Consider the following 18,630-nt stretch of genomic DNA (forward strand, 5'->3'; position numbering starts at 1 on the left):
AAATGACATGTCCACCAAATCTGCATACCAAATCCTGCAAGGCCACGCAGGAACAATGAGGATCACTGATACCCTCTCCTGTTTGATTCTGGCAATGACTTGAGGAAGAAGCAGAAACGGAGAAAATAGATATGCAAGATTGAAGAACCAAGGAACCGCCAGAGCATCTATCAGTTCTGCCTGGGGATCCTTGGACCTCGACCCGTATGTTGGGAGCTTGTCATTCTGACGAGATGCCATGAGATCCAACTCCGCCCGACCCCATTTGAGAATCAGGTTGGAAAACACTTCCGGATGGAGTTCCCACTCCCCTGGATAAAAAAATCCGCCTGCTCAGTAAATCCGCTTCCCTATTGTTCACCCCTGGGATGTGGATCGCCGATAGGTAACAAGAGTGGACCTCTGCCCACTAGATTATTTTGGCTCTCTCTGTCATCACTAAGGAACTTCTCGTTCCTCCCTGATGATTGATGTAAGCCTGAAGTTATGTTGTCCGACTGGAACCTGATAAACTGGACTGTGACTAACTGAGTCCAGGCCAGAAGAGCATTGTAGATCTCTCTCAGCTCCAGAATGTTTATAGAAAGAACAGACTCTGACAGAGTTCAAACTCCCCGAGTCTACAGGGAGCACCAGACTGCTCCCCACCCCAGAAGGCTGGTGTCTGTTGTCACAATCACCCAAGATGGTCTGCGAAAGCAAGTCCCTTGGGAGAGATGATCCAGAGACAACCACCATTGAAGAGAGTTCCCTGTTCCAGAATTATTCGAGGAGACAAGTCTGCATAATTCCCGTTCCATTGCCTGAGCATGTTTAGCTGCAGAGGTCTGAGATGGAACCGAGCAAACGGGATGATGTCCAATGCTGCCACCATGAGCCCGATTACCTCCATGCACTGAGCCACTGAAGGCCGAGGAATGGACTGAAGGACTATACAAGTATCGATAATCTTTGATTTCCTGACTTCTGTCAGAAAAATCTTCATTGATATGGAATCTATTACGATTCCCAAGAAAGTTACCCTTGTGCTTGGGACTAAGGAACACTTTACCAAATTTACCTTCCACTCATGAGATCACGGGAAAGAAAACACCATGTCCGTGAGAAATCTCGCTCGCTATAAGGACGGCGCCTGGACTAGGATGTCGTCCAGATAGGGCGCCACTGCAATGCCCCGTAACCGAAGCATCGCCAACAGCGATCCTTTATAAAAACTCTGAGAGCTGTGGCAAGACGGAAAGGAAGAGCCACGAACTGGAAGCATTTGTCTAGAAAGACAAACCTTAGAACTTGAGACGATTCTCGTGAATGGCACATGAAGGTACGCGTCCTTTAAATCCACTGTTGTCATTAATTGACCCTTTTGGATCAAGGAAAGAATGAAACTAATAGTCCACTAAGAAATTTGTGTAGACTCTTGAGATCTAAAAAGTGGTCTGAAGGTTTCCTCCTCTTTTGGGAACCACAACCCATTTGGGATAAAAACCCCAAAACCTGTACCTGTAATGGAACTGGAACAATCACTCCCAGGTCTGAGAGGTCTCCTACGCAGTGTAAGAATGCCTCTCCTTTTGTCTGATCTACAGATAATTTTGAAAACAGAAAACCTGTCTCTGGGAGGAAAACTTTTGATCTTGAACCCAAGCCTGAGTGAAGACAGAAAGTCTGCCCCCTACAAGATCCGATCCCGGATCAGGGGCATGTTCTTCATGCTGTCTTTGATTCAACAGCAGGCTATGATTCTTTTTCTTTTCTTAAAAATTTTTTCAAAAGAGATTATTTCCATTAAACCAGGTCGCAACAGGGTCTTCTCCTAGTAAGGAATCACTAAAAGCTGAGACTTAAGAGCATATATCCGTAGAACAAGGCTCTAACCATAAAAGCTCTGTGAGATGGAACAGAGCAACCTATGCTTCCAGTTTGATAAGTTGAAATAAAGGAATTAGCCAATTTGAAAGCTTTTATCCTGTCCTGGATTATATCCAGGGAAGTTTCTGACTTAGTAGCATCAGACAACGAATCAAACCAATCTGCCGTCTCAATAGTGACGGTAGCCAAGTACACAGATGGTTGCCATTGTAAGCCCTGGTGTACATCCCACTTGTAATTTTTGTCCATAGGACCTCTAAAAAACCCAACTATCCTCTAAGGGTATAGTAGTTCACTTATCTAAGCTGAAACTACTCCGTCCCCCTTAGGGAATGTTTGTCCAGCCTCCTTAGCTGAGTCGGTGATGGGAAACAGTTATAGCAAATATAGGGAATGCGGCCATCCTTATAATTCACTGGACGCACTAGTATAGATTACACCGGAAATGTCTTTACTGGACGTACTATGTTGAGTCGCCCAGGATAGATAAAAACTCCTAAAGTAACAATTCCAAGTGAGTCTGAGAATTCTCTCTCAGATAATCCCAAAGTACCTTCCTTCTCCAGTAACATGGAGGAACCATTAGAAAAAGCAACTACTGAAATAATTCTTCTAGTAATGTTTTCTACCTTGTGGGAAAAACATATAATGCATCATAGCTCCGAGTGGAGTGTAAAAGGAAGCGCAGGGCACTGCAAGTGGGTCATAGAATTTTGTGGGACATTATAGGAGAAATTTGTGGCATAACTTGACCATTGTCAACAGACCACTAAACAGCAATCGCTTTAGGGAGTAGATTCAGAATTATCTTTTTATATATATATATTTATATATATATATATATATATATATATATATATAAAATTTACACATAACATTTTTTTACTGTCTCTTTAAATCTGAAAAGTAACATTATTGTTGAGTGTTTTTGTTCCATCCTAAGTCACAAAGGATGAATTAACAAATAAACAGCTGAAATTCCTTAATTAAAATTTACACATAAAAAAAAACGTTACTGTCTTTTTAAATCTTAAAAGTAACTCTTTATGTTTGTGTGCTTTTGTTCCATCCTAAGACACAAAGGATGAATTAACAAATAAACAGCTGAATTCTTTTAATAAAATTTACACATAAAAAAAAAACATTACTGTCTCTTTAAATCTTAAAAGTAACTTTATATTTGTGTGCTTTTGTTCCATCCTAAGTCACAACGGATGAATCAACAAAGAATAGCTGACATTCCTTTAATAAAATTAACAGTTAAAAAAAGTTACTGTTTCTTTAAATATTAAACTGCAACTTTTTATTTTTGTGTGCAGAAAAAAGATAGAATAGCACGCAAGCATCATAACACCTACTTACACCTCAGATAAACCTTGCTGAGGTGATACATCAGAACTCCATGCTTAAATTCGATAATCATGCAACACATAGAACTTCATGCTCTTAAAAACATAACATAGTTCCCAGGCAGATCCGGATCGCAATCCGGACCCACCTAATGACAGCACTAAGTATTGTGCTAGAAAGGAAAAAACGCTCAACCATCCGATGAACGGAAGGAATGTAGCGAGTACAGCCTCAGTCAGCTTCAACATAGCTCCGCCCCTCGTGGGCGTGATAACAGACAATCCTGAATCTGCCTAGAGATAGAAAATTGAGCTCCAAAAACGGCGCCAAACATAACCCCGCCCGTCGTGGGCGTTACCACACACTTCTCCCGGTCGCCATTACTATCTTTAGAAATAGTACTGCGGGAGATCTGAACCGTACATTGTAAACGTTGGGGCAAAGTGCAATACCGCATATTAGGTAATACACTAATCAATCACACTCCCTGAGCCCTCCTATAGTCAGCTCGGTCCAAGTAAAATAAACACATTAACAGAGTAATATTAAGTTTACTGCGGGATTGTGGCTATACAAACCCCCAGAGAAACCACCTTCTATTCTCCTCAGCCCCAGTGCCTGCTAATAAAATGCTGTCACAGGATCCTCCCTTTATATATATGAAAGAGTTTTATGTCCCAGAAAAGTGCTACACTTCCTCTGTCCTGAATCTTTCTTTGTTCAGTGCCAAAATAAAAAAGCCAGCACTTACCTTTAAAATCTGCCTGACAGCAAGGCAGCTCAGCAGGTTTAAGTCCTCTCCCTCTCATAGTCCTGTGGATAAAGACAAAACCTCAGTAATCTTACTTAGGTTATCAGGATTAGGGCAGCATCAATGTATGGGAGGCGCAGTGAGAATTATGTCCCACAAGTTCCCATTGCTCTAAAGCCACCAAAAGCTCTACTGTAGAGACTGATATGGACTACGGCTACACCCTAGAACAAAGCAGCACACTCTAGCACTACTTTAAAAATAATAAAGTCTTGATTGAAAAATCTATTCTAACACCTAACTTTACCTCTTCCAATCACCAACATAGGCAAAGAGAATGACTGGACTGGGAGGGAAGGGAGGAGCTATATATAGCAGCTCTGCTGTGGTGCTCTTTGCCTCCTCCTGCTGACCAGGAGGTGAATATCCCACAAGTAAGGATGAAATCCGTGGACCCATTGTGTCTTTAAAAAGAAATACAAATTAACTTTAATTAATGTATCTTAGTTTCCCAGGTTTCTACAGCTGTTTTATTGCAGACATAACCCATAAAAGTTTAAAGGCTTTTTTTTTTTTTTGGAAAATTAAAATATGGTACAGAAAGAACAAATTTGTAGTAAGTATACCCTTTGGCGCATCAAATGAGGGGCTACATGTATCTCTAAAACATAATTGAGGTGTGCAACAATCAATGGAATATGGTGCTTTGCATAAAAAATATTGTATTTTTAGTAAAGAGCCATATTTAACTTATTATTACATTGTCTATTTTTGTGCTAGCAATACTTGTAGCCCCACCTTTTGATGCGCCAAAGGGTGTATTTTCCAAAAATGTGTACTTTATTTAATGTATCTTAATTTCTCAGGTGGCTACAGCTGTCTGATTGCAGACTTTTTTTTTTTTAATTCTCTTTACAAAATAGATATTTTTAAAGGAATTATGTCGCTAGAAAATATGTAATTTTTATTTTAAAAAATAAGCTTATTTGCAAAAAAATACAGAAGTTTTGAAAGATGGAGAGAGCTGCGTAAAGAGGGCGTTTTACTCATCTTCCATGCACGCTAAAAGGCAGATTATAAAAAAATATATATATTTATTTAATAGCATTCCTCTACAATGTATTCATTTGTAACCACATTATCCAGGTCATCATGTGTAATGAGTGTCAGGTCACTTGTCACACTTCCCTAATTTAGTGGACTCGTGTAGAATCTCAGCTGCAGAACTGAACAGACGACAATTGGGACAAGCTTGGTATATGGTGTTTGTATCACAATGTTGCACAGTTGCTACTATGTGTAAGTAGCAATGGAACAGCAAACTTGTGATTTTCTGGCTGAGGTCTTATAAATTGCTAAACAGCACAGCTATAGGCAATACTGGGTAGTGCTTCATGGATTGCAAGATGGTATCAATCAGACCGGTAAATTAGCAATTGGTATGAATGTGTGCAAATCACTACTCTTCCTATGAAGTGCTGCCTATTTTGGTAACAGTGAGGTGAATGAAGAACGTCTCCTGGTTTTAAGGAAGTATCGGAGGGGGCGTGGCAGAACGCCGCTAACAGAAACAGACTTTTGGAATAACTACTTTCCCTGTTGGATCCTCTGTTACTTCACAGAGGAATATACACTAATGGGTATCGTGGTCTGTGTGCGCTTAGTACAGCAGGACTATTGAGATCGGATCTGTTGCGGGAAAGATTCCCGTTACGTCACAGGGGGTGTGGCTAAGCTCCGGTCTCCGGTCCCTTGCTGCGTTAGCTGAATCTGTTGCGGATGAATTAGGAGGTGGGTTGTGCAATTGTCCCTCGGTCTGAGATAGAGGAGAGCTGTTGGAAACTGTCAGTTAACAAAATCCTCGGAGAGTTCACACGGCCAGGTTACTTTGGAGAGTTTCATCTGCGTACTGCAGATTTGCTGACAAGCTGATTCAGTACATTCTCAGAGTGCATAGGTCCGACGAAAGCTTTGCTGCAAGCAGTGGAAGAGAGGAGAGTTACACCTAACCTAGCTAACAAAATACTAAGCACCTGGTTGCAGGTGCGCTCGGAATTTATAGCCTCTGTGGGAGGTGACTGCTTAAAGGTATAGCTCTGACATCATGGGATTGCAAATATAATATTGTTCCGTATTGTAAAAGGGAATGCAACATTTCTTAGCTAGGTGATCACTACGGTAATGCAAGTTACCACGGTGATCATTTAGCTATAATACTGAAACCAATATTTATTTTTCAAAAATAAACAACTATTTTTAGAATATGTATTTTGGGGGTCTCTAGGCAATTTTGATCTTAATGTATGTGCCTTTAGATACCCCAAATCCTTTTATTTTAAATGTTTTGTTTTTTTAACTTTTTTATTTTTACTATACACATTAAAAAACCATTGGAACGGTTATACGATTACCTTTCCAATGGTGGGTCTCGGGGGTCTGTAGCTGCTTAGATGCCTGAAATACAGGCATCCAAGCAGCCTGCCCCATCTCCCTATTACTGACAATTGTCAGTTTTAAATAAAGTTGTGCGGTGATCTCATTGTGCGTGACGTCACTTTACAGGCCAGATCGCCGGGGTGGGAGAAGATAGAGTTCCCCAGAACTCCACGAAGGTGGGGGAGTGCTAGTAATAGCTCTGAGCCATTCGCAACTGAGAGGAAAACTTTGCGATGGCTCAGAGCCGTCATTAGCACTCAAAGGGTTAAAATGTCAGGCTGTTTCTAAATCATGAAAGACAAAAATTGGGTTTCATGTCCCTTTAAAGAGTGAGTAACAGTTGACTTCACCAACGTAGATAAATTACTCAGTTCTTGAATAAAACAATCTATTCTTAAAGGACCAGTCAACACAGTAGATGTGCATAATTAACAAATGCAAGATAGCAAGACAATGCAATAGCACTTAGTCTGAACTTCAAATGAGTAGTAGATTATTTTTTCTGACAATTTTAAAAAAGTTGTTTTTTCCACTCCCCTGTACCATGTGACAACCATCAGCCAATCACAAATGCATACACAAACCATGTGACAGCCATCAGCCATTCACAAATGCATACACACTTATTCTTGCACATACTCAGTAAAAAAAAGTTTAAATATAAAAAAATGTGCACATTTTGTTAATGGAAGCAAATTGGAAAGTTGTTTAAAATGGCATGCTCTATCTGAATAATGAAAGTTTAATTTTGATTGAGTGTCCTTTTAACCTTTGGGTAAAAAAAAAAAAAAGACATGTAAAAGACAAACTTTCTCAAGGAAAGTAAGAGCAAGAAATAAACCTTATTGTAATACAGATTAAACAGGGCATTTAGACTTGTGTGTTTGACTGACATTAAAAAAGTAAAGCTCAGGAAGCAAACAATGAAATAGAATCAAATATTATGAATGGAAGGCACTATCAAGAACAGTCTTAAAAGACAAATATGAGGACCTAAAATATTAACATTTTATAAAATATGATCATACAGCCTGAACGTTTATTCCATGATATTAAATGGACAATGTAGTTTACACAGGTCAAAGGCAAATTAATATATCTTGACAAAAAAAAAATACAAATAATTCTCTCCATGACTGTCAAAAACAAAATTTATGCTTAGAGAGAAATTCTTTTCGTTCCTGGCACGGAGATTCATTACTGTTGGGAATACAACACCTGGCCACCATCAGGAGGCAAAGACACCCCAGCAGTATTCCTCCCACTTCCCCAGTAATTCAGCTGAGTAACAGGAAAAGTAAGATAAACACTAAACGCCAAAAAATAAAATAAAAGAGCAGGTTTGTGGACTCTCCCTGCTAGGAAAGACAAGAATTAGATTAAGATGGAATCTTAATCTAATACACACCAAGTTAGGATCAAATTCTATGTACCGTATTCATAATTTCATAAATGTAACTATATTATTCTTAATCCAAATAGGGTCTGCCCTTTGAAGGGGATCTTGAGAAGTTTAGACTTTGAAGTGACATCAGCTGACTAGGATTTAAGCCATAGCGCCCTACATGCCTGAATGGCAAAACCTGAATTTTTAGCCGTTAGCTTGGCTAAATGAAAAACGACGTCAGAAATAAATGAATTGGCTAACTTAAGAGCTTTAAGCCTGTCAAGGATATCATCCAACGTGGTCTCTACCTGTAAAGCCTCCTCCAGAGACTCGAACCAGAAAACCGCTGCAGCAGTGACTGGGGCAATGCATGCAAGAGGCTGGAGAATAAAACCTTGTTGTATAAAGATTTTCTTAAGGAAACCCTCTAATTTCTTATCCACAGGATCTAGGAAAGCACAACTGTCCTCGACAGGAATAGTTGTACGCTTAGCTAGGGTAGAGACTGCTCCCTCCACCTTAGGGACCGTCTGCCACAAGTCCCGTGTAGCGGCATCTATAGGAAACATTTTCTTAAAAGCAGGAGGGGGAGAGAACGGCACACCTGGTCTATCCCATTCCTTAGTAATAATTTCTGAAAACCTCTTAGGGATTGGAAAAACATCAGTGTAAACAGGCACTGCAAAGTATTTGTCCATTTTACACAATTTCTCTGGGACTACAATGGTGTCACAGTCATCCAGAGTCGCTAAAACCTCCCTGAGCAACACGCGGAGGTGTTCAAGCTTAAATTTAAATGCTGTCATTTCAGAGTCAGACTGAAGTAACGCCTTCCCTGAATCAGAGAAGTCACCCACAGATAGAAGCTCTCCTGTTTCGGCTTCTGCACATTGTGAGGGTATATCAGACATAGCTACTAAAGCGTCAGAGAGCTCTGTATTTGTTCTAGACCCAGAGCTGTCTCGCTTTCCTTGTAACCCTGGCAGTTAGGACAATACCTCTGTGAGGGTATGATTCATAACTGCCACCATGTCTTGTAAAGTAAACGCATTGGACGCGCTAGATGTACTTGGCGTCCCTTGAGCGGGAGTTATAGGTTCTGACAGGTGGGGAGAGCTAGATGGCATAACCTCCCTTTTGTCAGTCTCAGAAACCTCAGGTGATAAATCTTTAAAAGCCATAATATGGTCTTTATAACTTATAGAAAGGTAAAGCATTTGGTACACATTCTAAGAGGGGGTTCCACAATGGCTTCTAAACATAATGAACAAGGAGTTTCCTCTATGTCAGACATGTTTAACAGACTAGTAATGAGACCAGCAAGCTTGGAAAACACTTTAATAAATGTGAAAAAAGCAATAATAAAAAACGGTACTGTGCCTTTAAGAGAAAAAAACTACCACATAAACTGCAAAACAGTGAAAAAAAAGTAGTAAACTCTACGAAATTTTTACAGTGTGTATAAGGGACTAAAGCAGCATTGCACCCACTTGCAAATGGATGATTAACCCCTCATGCCCAAAACGAATTAGAAAAACATTAAAGGGACAGTCTACACCAGAATTTTAATTGTTTTAAAATATAGATAATCCCTTTATTACCCATTCCCCAGTTTTGCATAACCAACACAGTTAAAATAATATACTTTTAACCTCTGTGATTATCTTGTATCTAAGCCTCTGCAAACTGCCCCTTTATTTTAGTTCTTTTGACAGACTTGCAGTTTAGCCAATCAGTGCCTGCTCCCAGATAACTTCACGTGCACGAGCACAGTGTTAGCTATATGAAATACGTGAACTAACACCCTCGAGTGGTGAAAAACTGTTAAAATGCATTCTGAAAAGAGGTGGGCTTCAAGGTCTAAGAAATTAGCATACGAACCTCCTAGGTTAAGCTTTCAACTAAGAATACTAAGAGAACAAAGAGAACAAAGCAAAATTGGTGAAATAAGTAAATTGGAAAATTGTTTAAAATTACATGCTCTATCTGAATCATGAAAGTTTATTTTGGCCTAGACTGTCCCTTTAAACCTGTTAAACAGTCAAACACACTGCCACAGCTGTGCTGTGGCTCCTACCTGCCCTTAAAAACGATTTTTGCAGGAACAAAACCCTCTATAGAGGTCCTATAAGCCAGAGGACTCCTTCAGGGAAGCTTGATGTCTCAGACTGAAAAGGAAAATAGGCCCCTCCCACCATGCACTCAAAGTCAGAGGGCCTTAAAAAAGTACTCCTAGGAGTAATCTAACAAGCCATGTGGAAATTAGGCCCCAAATAAAGATTTATCACCCTCAGAGAAAAAATGTTTTTATTTATAAATCATGCAAACGTTTTTACAATAATTAATATGAGTATTAACATGAATATTATCCCTTTTTGCAAGCATGATCCCAGTTGTTGTTAAATCACTGTATCAGGCTTACCTTAAATATACCAGGCAACTGTCAGCATTTTCTAGACCTTATCTCTCTAGAAAAAAATATACTGAACATACCTCAAAGCAGGCAATCTGCAGACCGTTCCCCCAACTGAAGTTTTCTTTCCATACTCTTCAGTTATGTGTGAGAACAGCAATGGACCTTAGTTACAAACCGCTAAGATGATCAAACCTCCAGGCAGAAGTCTTCTTCCAATTTCTGCCTGAGAGTAAAAACAGTACAACGCCAGTGCAGTTTAAAAATAAACTTTTGATTGAAGGTAAAAACTACACTAAGTCACCACATCTCTCTTGATACTTCCTTTCTTGTTGAGAGCTGCAAGAGAATGACTGGGGGTGGCAGTTAGGGGAGGAGCTATATAGACAGCTCTGCTGTGGGTGTCCTCTTGCAGCTTCCTGTTGGGAAGGAGAATATCCCACAAGTAATGGATGAACCCGTGGACTGGATACACCTTTACAAGAGAAAGCAGGAATGTAAGCACATGAGCTGGCCAATTTTTGGTTCAGAACCCTGGATAGCGCTTGATGATTTCTTGCTACATTTAGCCACCAATCAGCATGTGCTACCCAGGTGCTGAACCAAAGATGGGCCTGCTTCTAAGCTTACATTCCTGCTTTTTCAAATAAAGATAGCAAGAGAAAAAATAAAAATGAATAGGAGTAAATTAGAAAGTTGCTTAAAATTGCATGCTCTATCTGAATCATGAAAGAAAAAATGTGGGCTCAAGGTATTTACACTTTAAGTTTAAAAACACTAACCTGAAAGCAGTCTTGATCCTGCCCCTTAATTAAGAGGCGCAAATACTGGCTAGATGTTGTTGAAGTGTTCCTTAGTATTAACTTTTGCTGTCTGGAGAAAGAAAAAAAATGTTGAATCATCACAAACAAATAATGTGTTCTTATGTAATAAAAATAGGTAGTACGGAGTATTGGCACTCTGGGTTAGGGGTAAAATAATATAAATAACGACACTATGGGGATACAATGTAGTAACATTTAAGTATATGGTATGTAGAAAACAAAAATGGGGTAAAAATTGCTTGTGCTCACAGTTATTAGATGACAAATCTGATCTGGAGGATAAAGCTTTTGGTGTATATGTTCTTTACGCTGAATAATATAGTAATAACGTCCTTTATTTATATAGAATTTTATATCCTTGACAATGCGAGATAGTCAAATGTATATGGGTGATACAGAATATAATCTATAGTAATAGAAAATATACTAAGGATTAGCTCAAACTAAGCCGATTACAAAAATATTCTATTCTATGTGTTATTTTAATATAATCATATATTAAAGAAATTATAAGTATTATGATACAAATCTAGCGCAAGCTGGTATAGAAAATCAGTGTGGGGATGACAAATTATCTCACACTAAATTATTAAAATATAAGGAGATCAAACAAAAAATGACAAATGATGTTACGTTAGGAAAGTAATATAGCTAATCTAAACTGGACGTCCAGTATAATTAAAAATAGAAAAAATGAAAATAAAAGTTTAAAATGAGAGGTCATAAAAAGTTATCAGATGACAAATCTGATCTGGAGGATAAAGCTTTTGGTGTATATGTACTTTACGCTGAATAATATAGTCATAACGTCCTTTATTTATATAGAATTTTATATCCTTGACAATGCGAGATAGTCAAATGTATATGGGTGATACAGAATATAATCTATAGTAATAGAATATATACTAAGGATTAGCTCGAACTAAGCCGATTACAAAAATATTCTATTCTATGTGTTATTTTAATATAATCATATATTAAAGAAATTATAAGTATTATGATACAAATCTAGCGCAAGCTGGTATAGAAAATCAGTGTGGGGATGACAAATTATCTCACACTAAATTATTAAAATATAAGGAGGTCAAACAAAAAATTACAAATGATGTTAAGTTAGGAAAGTAATATAGCTAATCTAAACTGGACGTCCAGTATAATTAAAAATAGAAAAAATGAAAATAAAAGTTTAAAATGAGAGGTCATAAAAAGTATACATATATATCAAACAATATATATAAAAAAACAAAAAATATAGATGTGCACCAAAAAAATTTAGATTACGAAGTATGTGTCTGCATATATGCAAAAGAATATGTCTGAGAAGTCTTATTTAAAAATATTAATGCGTTAAGTCTTTTTAGAATATATATATATATATATATATATATATATATATATATATATATGTCACAATATGGAATGTTTAGATCCTTATAGATCCTTTGTGTAACAAAAAGCCTTTCTGTGACAAGTAGCCTTTTAGACATGGTCTGCCTGGTTTATGGTAAAGGACTTTTAGTAACTGATACATTGGTGCAAATAAGATACAGGTACCTGTACGCCACTCATTCTCCGTTAGGAGGGAGGCGTTTTTAAGGATGGTAGAATGAATCGTCTCTCATACACGGTGACTCGAGTCACTATGATTTTCAGTCTGTTGTGATGATAATTCGTCCGTTCTCAGTGAAGTCCAGAGGTCTTCGAAGACCGATTTTGCAGTGTAAACTGTAGGAATACTGGGTACGTCGGGAGAGCAAGGTACTTCCGCTTCTCACATGTGCTGTGGGCATCTGACGACAATAGGTATACACACGATCAGCTGATTGACCATCTGTTGCTGGCTATACACATCAATAGTTTATCAGCAGTTGTAGTCTTGATTGGGGGATGTTTGAAACTCCAAGACGTGGTAATATGGCTCTTCTGTAGTAAGATGGTCGTATTAATGCTCTCAGATTACTTCAGCTGATTAGTATTTCAGATGATTAGTATGCATAAAGCATACCAAAGGTCCAAACAATTTCTGTTATCTCTTAGAATACGTGGGGAGATGGATAGGATCCAAACATGAATCTAGTCACACACAAACAACACATTTTACCCCTGGGGGCTTTATCAAGATGTGTGTGGTATGTGATATTAGTCTTAATATAGAACTCACTCGTTTCTGATAGGTTGTAGGAAATGAGGCAATTAGCCTCTGGTTACTCCTCTTTAACATTAAAGGTGGAATACTCTAAAGGTGGAATCAAACAGAATAAAAATTGCTTTATATCTAACAGCATATTAATCATATAACTATTGTAATCTTCTTTTAGAGATCAGCTAAAAAATGGGTTATGACTGTATTCAGTGAGAAGATAGGGACAACATCACATATGCATTAGTTAAACTAGACAGTTTTGTTTGTATCCATACATACACTTTACATAAATATATGAAAATATATATGAAAATACCAGAAGGTTAATATTCTATCTAAGCTGATATTAGGTGTAACATAGAACATTTATGGGAGTAATTAGTATAGATATATTAGTGTCTAGTTGGATCTTTTATTGTTGTTAGTTCCTTAAGTGATTTCCTTTTTAGTGTAATAAGTTTCCTCTTATAGAGACAAATATCTCTCTTATATAGATGATACAATTAGTTTTTGAATTAGGATGTACAGAGACCGGTTGTGCACTAGATACATATATCCTCTTAAGATCACAGATTTTGATTATATGGGGGCTTATGAGCAAGGACGTTATAAAAGATTAGTATCTATACATATATACATAGTGTGCAGTCCTGATCTATTCATACATAAATTCTAATTCAGAGTTGAGTCTCAGGGGGTGTAGGGTTTTCAATTTATAAATTATTTCTGCTTCCTTTTTTAGGAGTTTAGTTTCAAAGTTCCCTCCGCGCCAGTCTGGTTGGACTTTAATTATACCCCAGAATTTGAGTTCCTTTAGGTAATTATTATGGACGTCTCTAAAATGCCTATATAGATGGGTGCCTTTTTTCCCTTTTTCAATAAGCCAAAGATGTTACCTAATCCTTTCTTGGAGAGTTCTAATAGTTTCTCCCATATATTGCTTATTGCAACTGCATTGTATTAAATACAGTATATATTTCCCTTGTCCATACATCTTAGTGTGTCCTTTATTGTGAATTTTTTTCTTGTTTGATTAGATGAAAACTCTAATTTTGGAGCTATAGTGGCAGGATTTACGACAGTAACATGGGTAGAAACCATTAATTTTAATTCCCAGTAGATCTTTTTGGATAAAAGTGGATTTTTCCTTTTTAAATTCGCTGGGTGCTGGAATGCTAGATTTCCTATATATAAATTCCCGTCTCATTGTTAATTTATCTCCAATAATGGGATCTCCTCTCACTACATGCCAATGCTTGTTTATGATTCTTTCAATTCTTTTGTGTTCACCATTATAGTTGGATATGTGACTGTCATATCTGTGTCTTCAGTCTCGTAGGGCTCACTTCTCTTGTTCTTATTTCTATATTGTAACAATGTGTCTCTTCCTATTCCTTTTACTTCCTCTAGATCCCTGGATATTTTATCTCTTTCATGTAATTGGCAAGAGTCCATGAGCTAGGGACGTATGGGATATACAATCCTACCAGGAGGGGCAAAGTTTCCCAAACCTCAAAATGCCTACAAATACACCCCTCACCACACCCACAATTCAGTTTTACAAACTTTGCCTCCTATGGAGGTGGTGAAGTAAGTTTGTGCTAAGATTTCTACGTTGATATGCACTTCTCAGCATTTTGAAGCCAGATTCCTCTAAGAGTACAGTGAATGTCAGAGGGATGTGAAGGGAGCATCACTTATTGAATGCAATGGTTTTCCTCACGGGAGATCTATTTCATAGGTTCTCTGTTATCGGTGGCAGAGATTCATCTCCTACCTCCCTTATTCAGATCGACGATATACTCTCATATTCCATTACCTCTACTGAAAAACATAATTTATGTAAGAATTTACCTGATAAATTCATTTCTTTCATATTGGCAAGAGTCCATGAGCTAGTGACCTATGGGATATACATTCTTACCAGGAGGGGCAAAGTTTTGCAAACCTCAAAATGCCTATAAATACACCCCCCACCACACCCACAATTCAGTTTAACGAATAGCCAAGAAGTGGGGTGATAAGAAAGGAGCGAAAGCATCAACAAGGAATTGGAATAATTGTTCTTTATACAAAAAAATCATAACCACCACAAAAAGGGTGGGCCTCATGGACTCTTGCCAATATGAAAGAAATGCATTTATCAGGTAAATTCTTACATAAATTATGTTTTCTTTCATGTAATTGGCAAGAGTCCATGAGCTAGTGACGTATGGGATAGCAAATACCCAAGATGTGGAACTTCCACGCAAGAGTCACTAGAGAGGGAGGGATAAAAATAAAGACAGCCAATTCTGCTGAAAAATAAATCCACAACCCAAATCAAAAGTTTTAATCTTTATAATGAAAAAAACTGAAATTATAAGCAGAAGAATCCAACTGAAACAGCTGCCTGAAGTACTTTTCTACCAAAAACTGCTTCTGAAGAAGAGAAAACATCAAAATGGTAGAATTTAGTAAAAGTATGTAAAGAAGACCAAGTTGCAGCTTTGCAAATCTGATTAAAAGAAGCTTCATTCTTAAAAGCCCAGGAAGTAGAAACTGACCTAGTAGAATGAGCCGTAATCCTCTGAGGCGGGGATTTACCCGACTCCAAATAAGCATGATGAATCAAAAGCTTTAACCAAGATGCCAAAGAAATGGCAGAAGCCTTCTGACCTTTCCTAGAACCAGAAAAGATAACAAATAGACTAGAAGTCTTCCTGAAATCTTTAGTAGAATAAACATAATATTTCAAAGCTCTTACCACATTCAAAGAATGTAAAGATCTCTCCAGAGAATTCTAAGGATTAGGACCCAACGAAGGGACAACAATTTCTCTACTAATGTTGTTAGAATTCACAACTTTAGGTAAAAATTTAAACGAAGTCCGCAAAACTGCTTTATCCTGATGAAAAATCAGAAAAGTAGATTCACAAGAAAGAGCAGATAACTCAGAAACTCTTCTAGCAGAAGAGATAGCCAAAAGGAACAATACTTTCCAAGAAAGTTATTTAATGTCCAGAGAATGCATAGGCTCAAACGGAGGAGCCTGTAAAGCCCTTAAAACCAAATTAAGACTCCAAGGAGGAGAGATTGATTTAATGACACGCTTGATACGAACCAAAGCCTGTACAAAACAATGAATATCAGGAAGATTAGCAATCTTTCTGTGAAATAAAACAGAAAGAGCGGAGATTTGTCCTTTCAAGGAACTTGCAGACAAAGCCTTATCCAAACCATCCTGAAGAAACTGTAAATTTCTAGGAATTCTAAAAGAATGCCAAGAGAATTTATGAGAAGAACACCATGAAATGTAAGTCTTCCAAACTCAGTAATAAATCTTTCTAGACACAGATTTACGAGCCTGCAACATAGTATTAATCACTGAGTCAGAGAAACCTCTATGACTAAGCACTAAGCGTTCAATCTCCATACCTTCAAATTTAATGATTTGAGATCCTGATGGAAAAATGGGCCTTGAGATAGAAGGTCTGGCCTCAACGGAAGTGGCCAAGGTTGGCAACTGGACATCCGAACAAGATCCGCATACCAAAACCTGTAGGGCCATGCTGGAGCCACCAGCAGTACAAATGAACGCTCCATTATGATTTTGGAAATCACTCTTGGAAGAAGAACTAGAGTCGCAAAGATATAAGCAGGTTGATAACTCCAAGGAAGTGACAACGCATCCACTGCTTCCGCCTGAGTATCCCTGGACCTGGACAGATACCTGGGAAGTTTCCTGTTTAGGTGAGAAGCCATCAGATCTATTTCTGGAAGCCCCCATATCTGAACAATGAGAAAAAACACATCTGGATGAAGAGAACACTCTCCCGGATGTAAAGTCTAGCGGTTGAGATAATCCGCTTCCCAATTGTCTATACCTGGGATATGGAACGCAGAAATTAGACAGGAGCTGGATTCCGCCCATGCAAGTTTCCGAGATACTTCTTTCATAGCTTGAGGACTGTGAGTCCCACCTTGATGATTGACATACGCCACGGTTGTGACATTGTCCATCTGAAAACAAATAAACGGTTCTCTCTTCAGAAAAGGCCAACACTGAAGCACACTGAGAATCGCACGGAGTTCCAAAATATTGATTGGTAATCTCGCCTCTTGAGATTTCCAAACCCCCTGCGCTGTCAGAGATCCCCAGACAGCACCCCAACCTAAAAGACTTGCATCTGTTGTGATCACAGTCCAGGTTGGACGAACAAAAGAGGCCCCTTGAACTAAACGATGGTGATCTAACCACCAAGTCACAGATAGTCTAATATTGGGATTTAAGGATATTAATTGTGATATCTTTGTATAATCCCTGCACCATTGGCTCAGCATACAAAGCTGAAGAGGTCTCATGTGAAAACAAGCAAAGGGGATCGCGTCCGATGCTGCAGTCATGAGACCTAAAACCTCCATGCACATAGCTACTGAAGGGAATGATTGAAACTGAAGGTTTCGACAAGCTGAAACCAATTCCAGATGTCTTGTCTGTTAGAGACAAAGTCATGGATACTGAATCTATTTGGAATCCTAAAAAGGTTACCTTTGTCTGAGGAATAAAGAAACTTTTTGGTAAATTGATCCTCCAACCATGTATTTGAAGAAACAACACTAGTTGATTCATGTGAGATTCTGCATAATGTTAAGACTGAGCAAGTACCAAGATATTGTCCAAATAAGGAAACACCGCAATACCCTGCTCTCTGATTACAGAGAGTAGGGCACCGAGTACCGTTGAAAAGATCCTTGGAGCTGTTGCTAGGCCAAAAGGAAGAGCAACAAATTGGTAATGCCTGTCTAGAAAAGAGAATCTCAGAAACTGATAGTGATCTGGATGAATCGGAATATGAAGATATGCATCCTGTAAGTCTATTGTGGACATATAATGCCCTTGCTGAACAAAAGGCAGAATAGTCCTTATAGTCACCATCTTGAATGTTGGTATTTTTACATAACGATTCAAAATTTTTAGATCCAGAACTGGTCTGAAAGAATTCTCCTTCTTTGAACATATTTGAATAAAACCCCAGAACCCGTTCCTGAAAGGGAACTGGCACAATTACCCCAGATAACTCCAGGTCTGAAACACACTTCAGGAAAGCCTGAGCCTTTACTGGGTTCACTGGAATGCGTGAGAGAAAAAAAACTTTCTCACAGGCGGTCTTACTTTGAAACCTATTCTGTACCCTTGAGAAATAATGTTATGAATCCAATGATTTTGGATTGAATTGATCCAAACATCTTTGTAAAATCTTAGTCTGCCCCCTACCAGCTGTGCTGGAACGAGGGCTGCATATTCATGCGGACTTAGGGGCTGATTTTGATTTTTTAAATGGCTTGGATTTATTCCACACTGTAGAAGGCTTCCAACTGGAAACCGTTCCCTTAGGGGTAGGGTCAGATTTCTGTTCCTTATTTTGACGAAAGGAACGAAAACGGTTAGCAGCCCTAAATTTACCCTTAGATTTT

General features: G+C 38.3%; 1 protein-coding gene across 1 annotated transcript in view; it reads right to left on the reverse strand.

Moving 5' to 3' along the window:
- LOC128644719 (centrosomal protein of 192 kDa) overlaps positions 1–18,630 on the reverse strand; it is a 165,632-nt gene that overhangs the window by 95,325 nt on the left and 51,677 nt on the right. The window contains exon 3 of the mRNA XM_053697239.1: positions 10,989–11,079. Coding sequence (XP_053553214.1) covers positions 10,989–11,079 — 91 coding nt within the window. The remainder of the gene's footprint in view (positions 1–10,988; positions 11,080–18,630) is intronic.

Source organism: Bombina bombina, unplaced genomic scaffold, assembly GCF_027579735.1.
Source record: "Bombina bombina isolate aBomBom1 unplaced genomic scaffold, aBomBom1.pri scaffold_680, whole genome shotgun sequence".
NCBI lineage: Eukaryota > Metazoa > Chordata > Amphibia > Anura > Bombinatoridae > Bombina > Bombina bombina.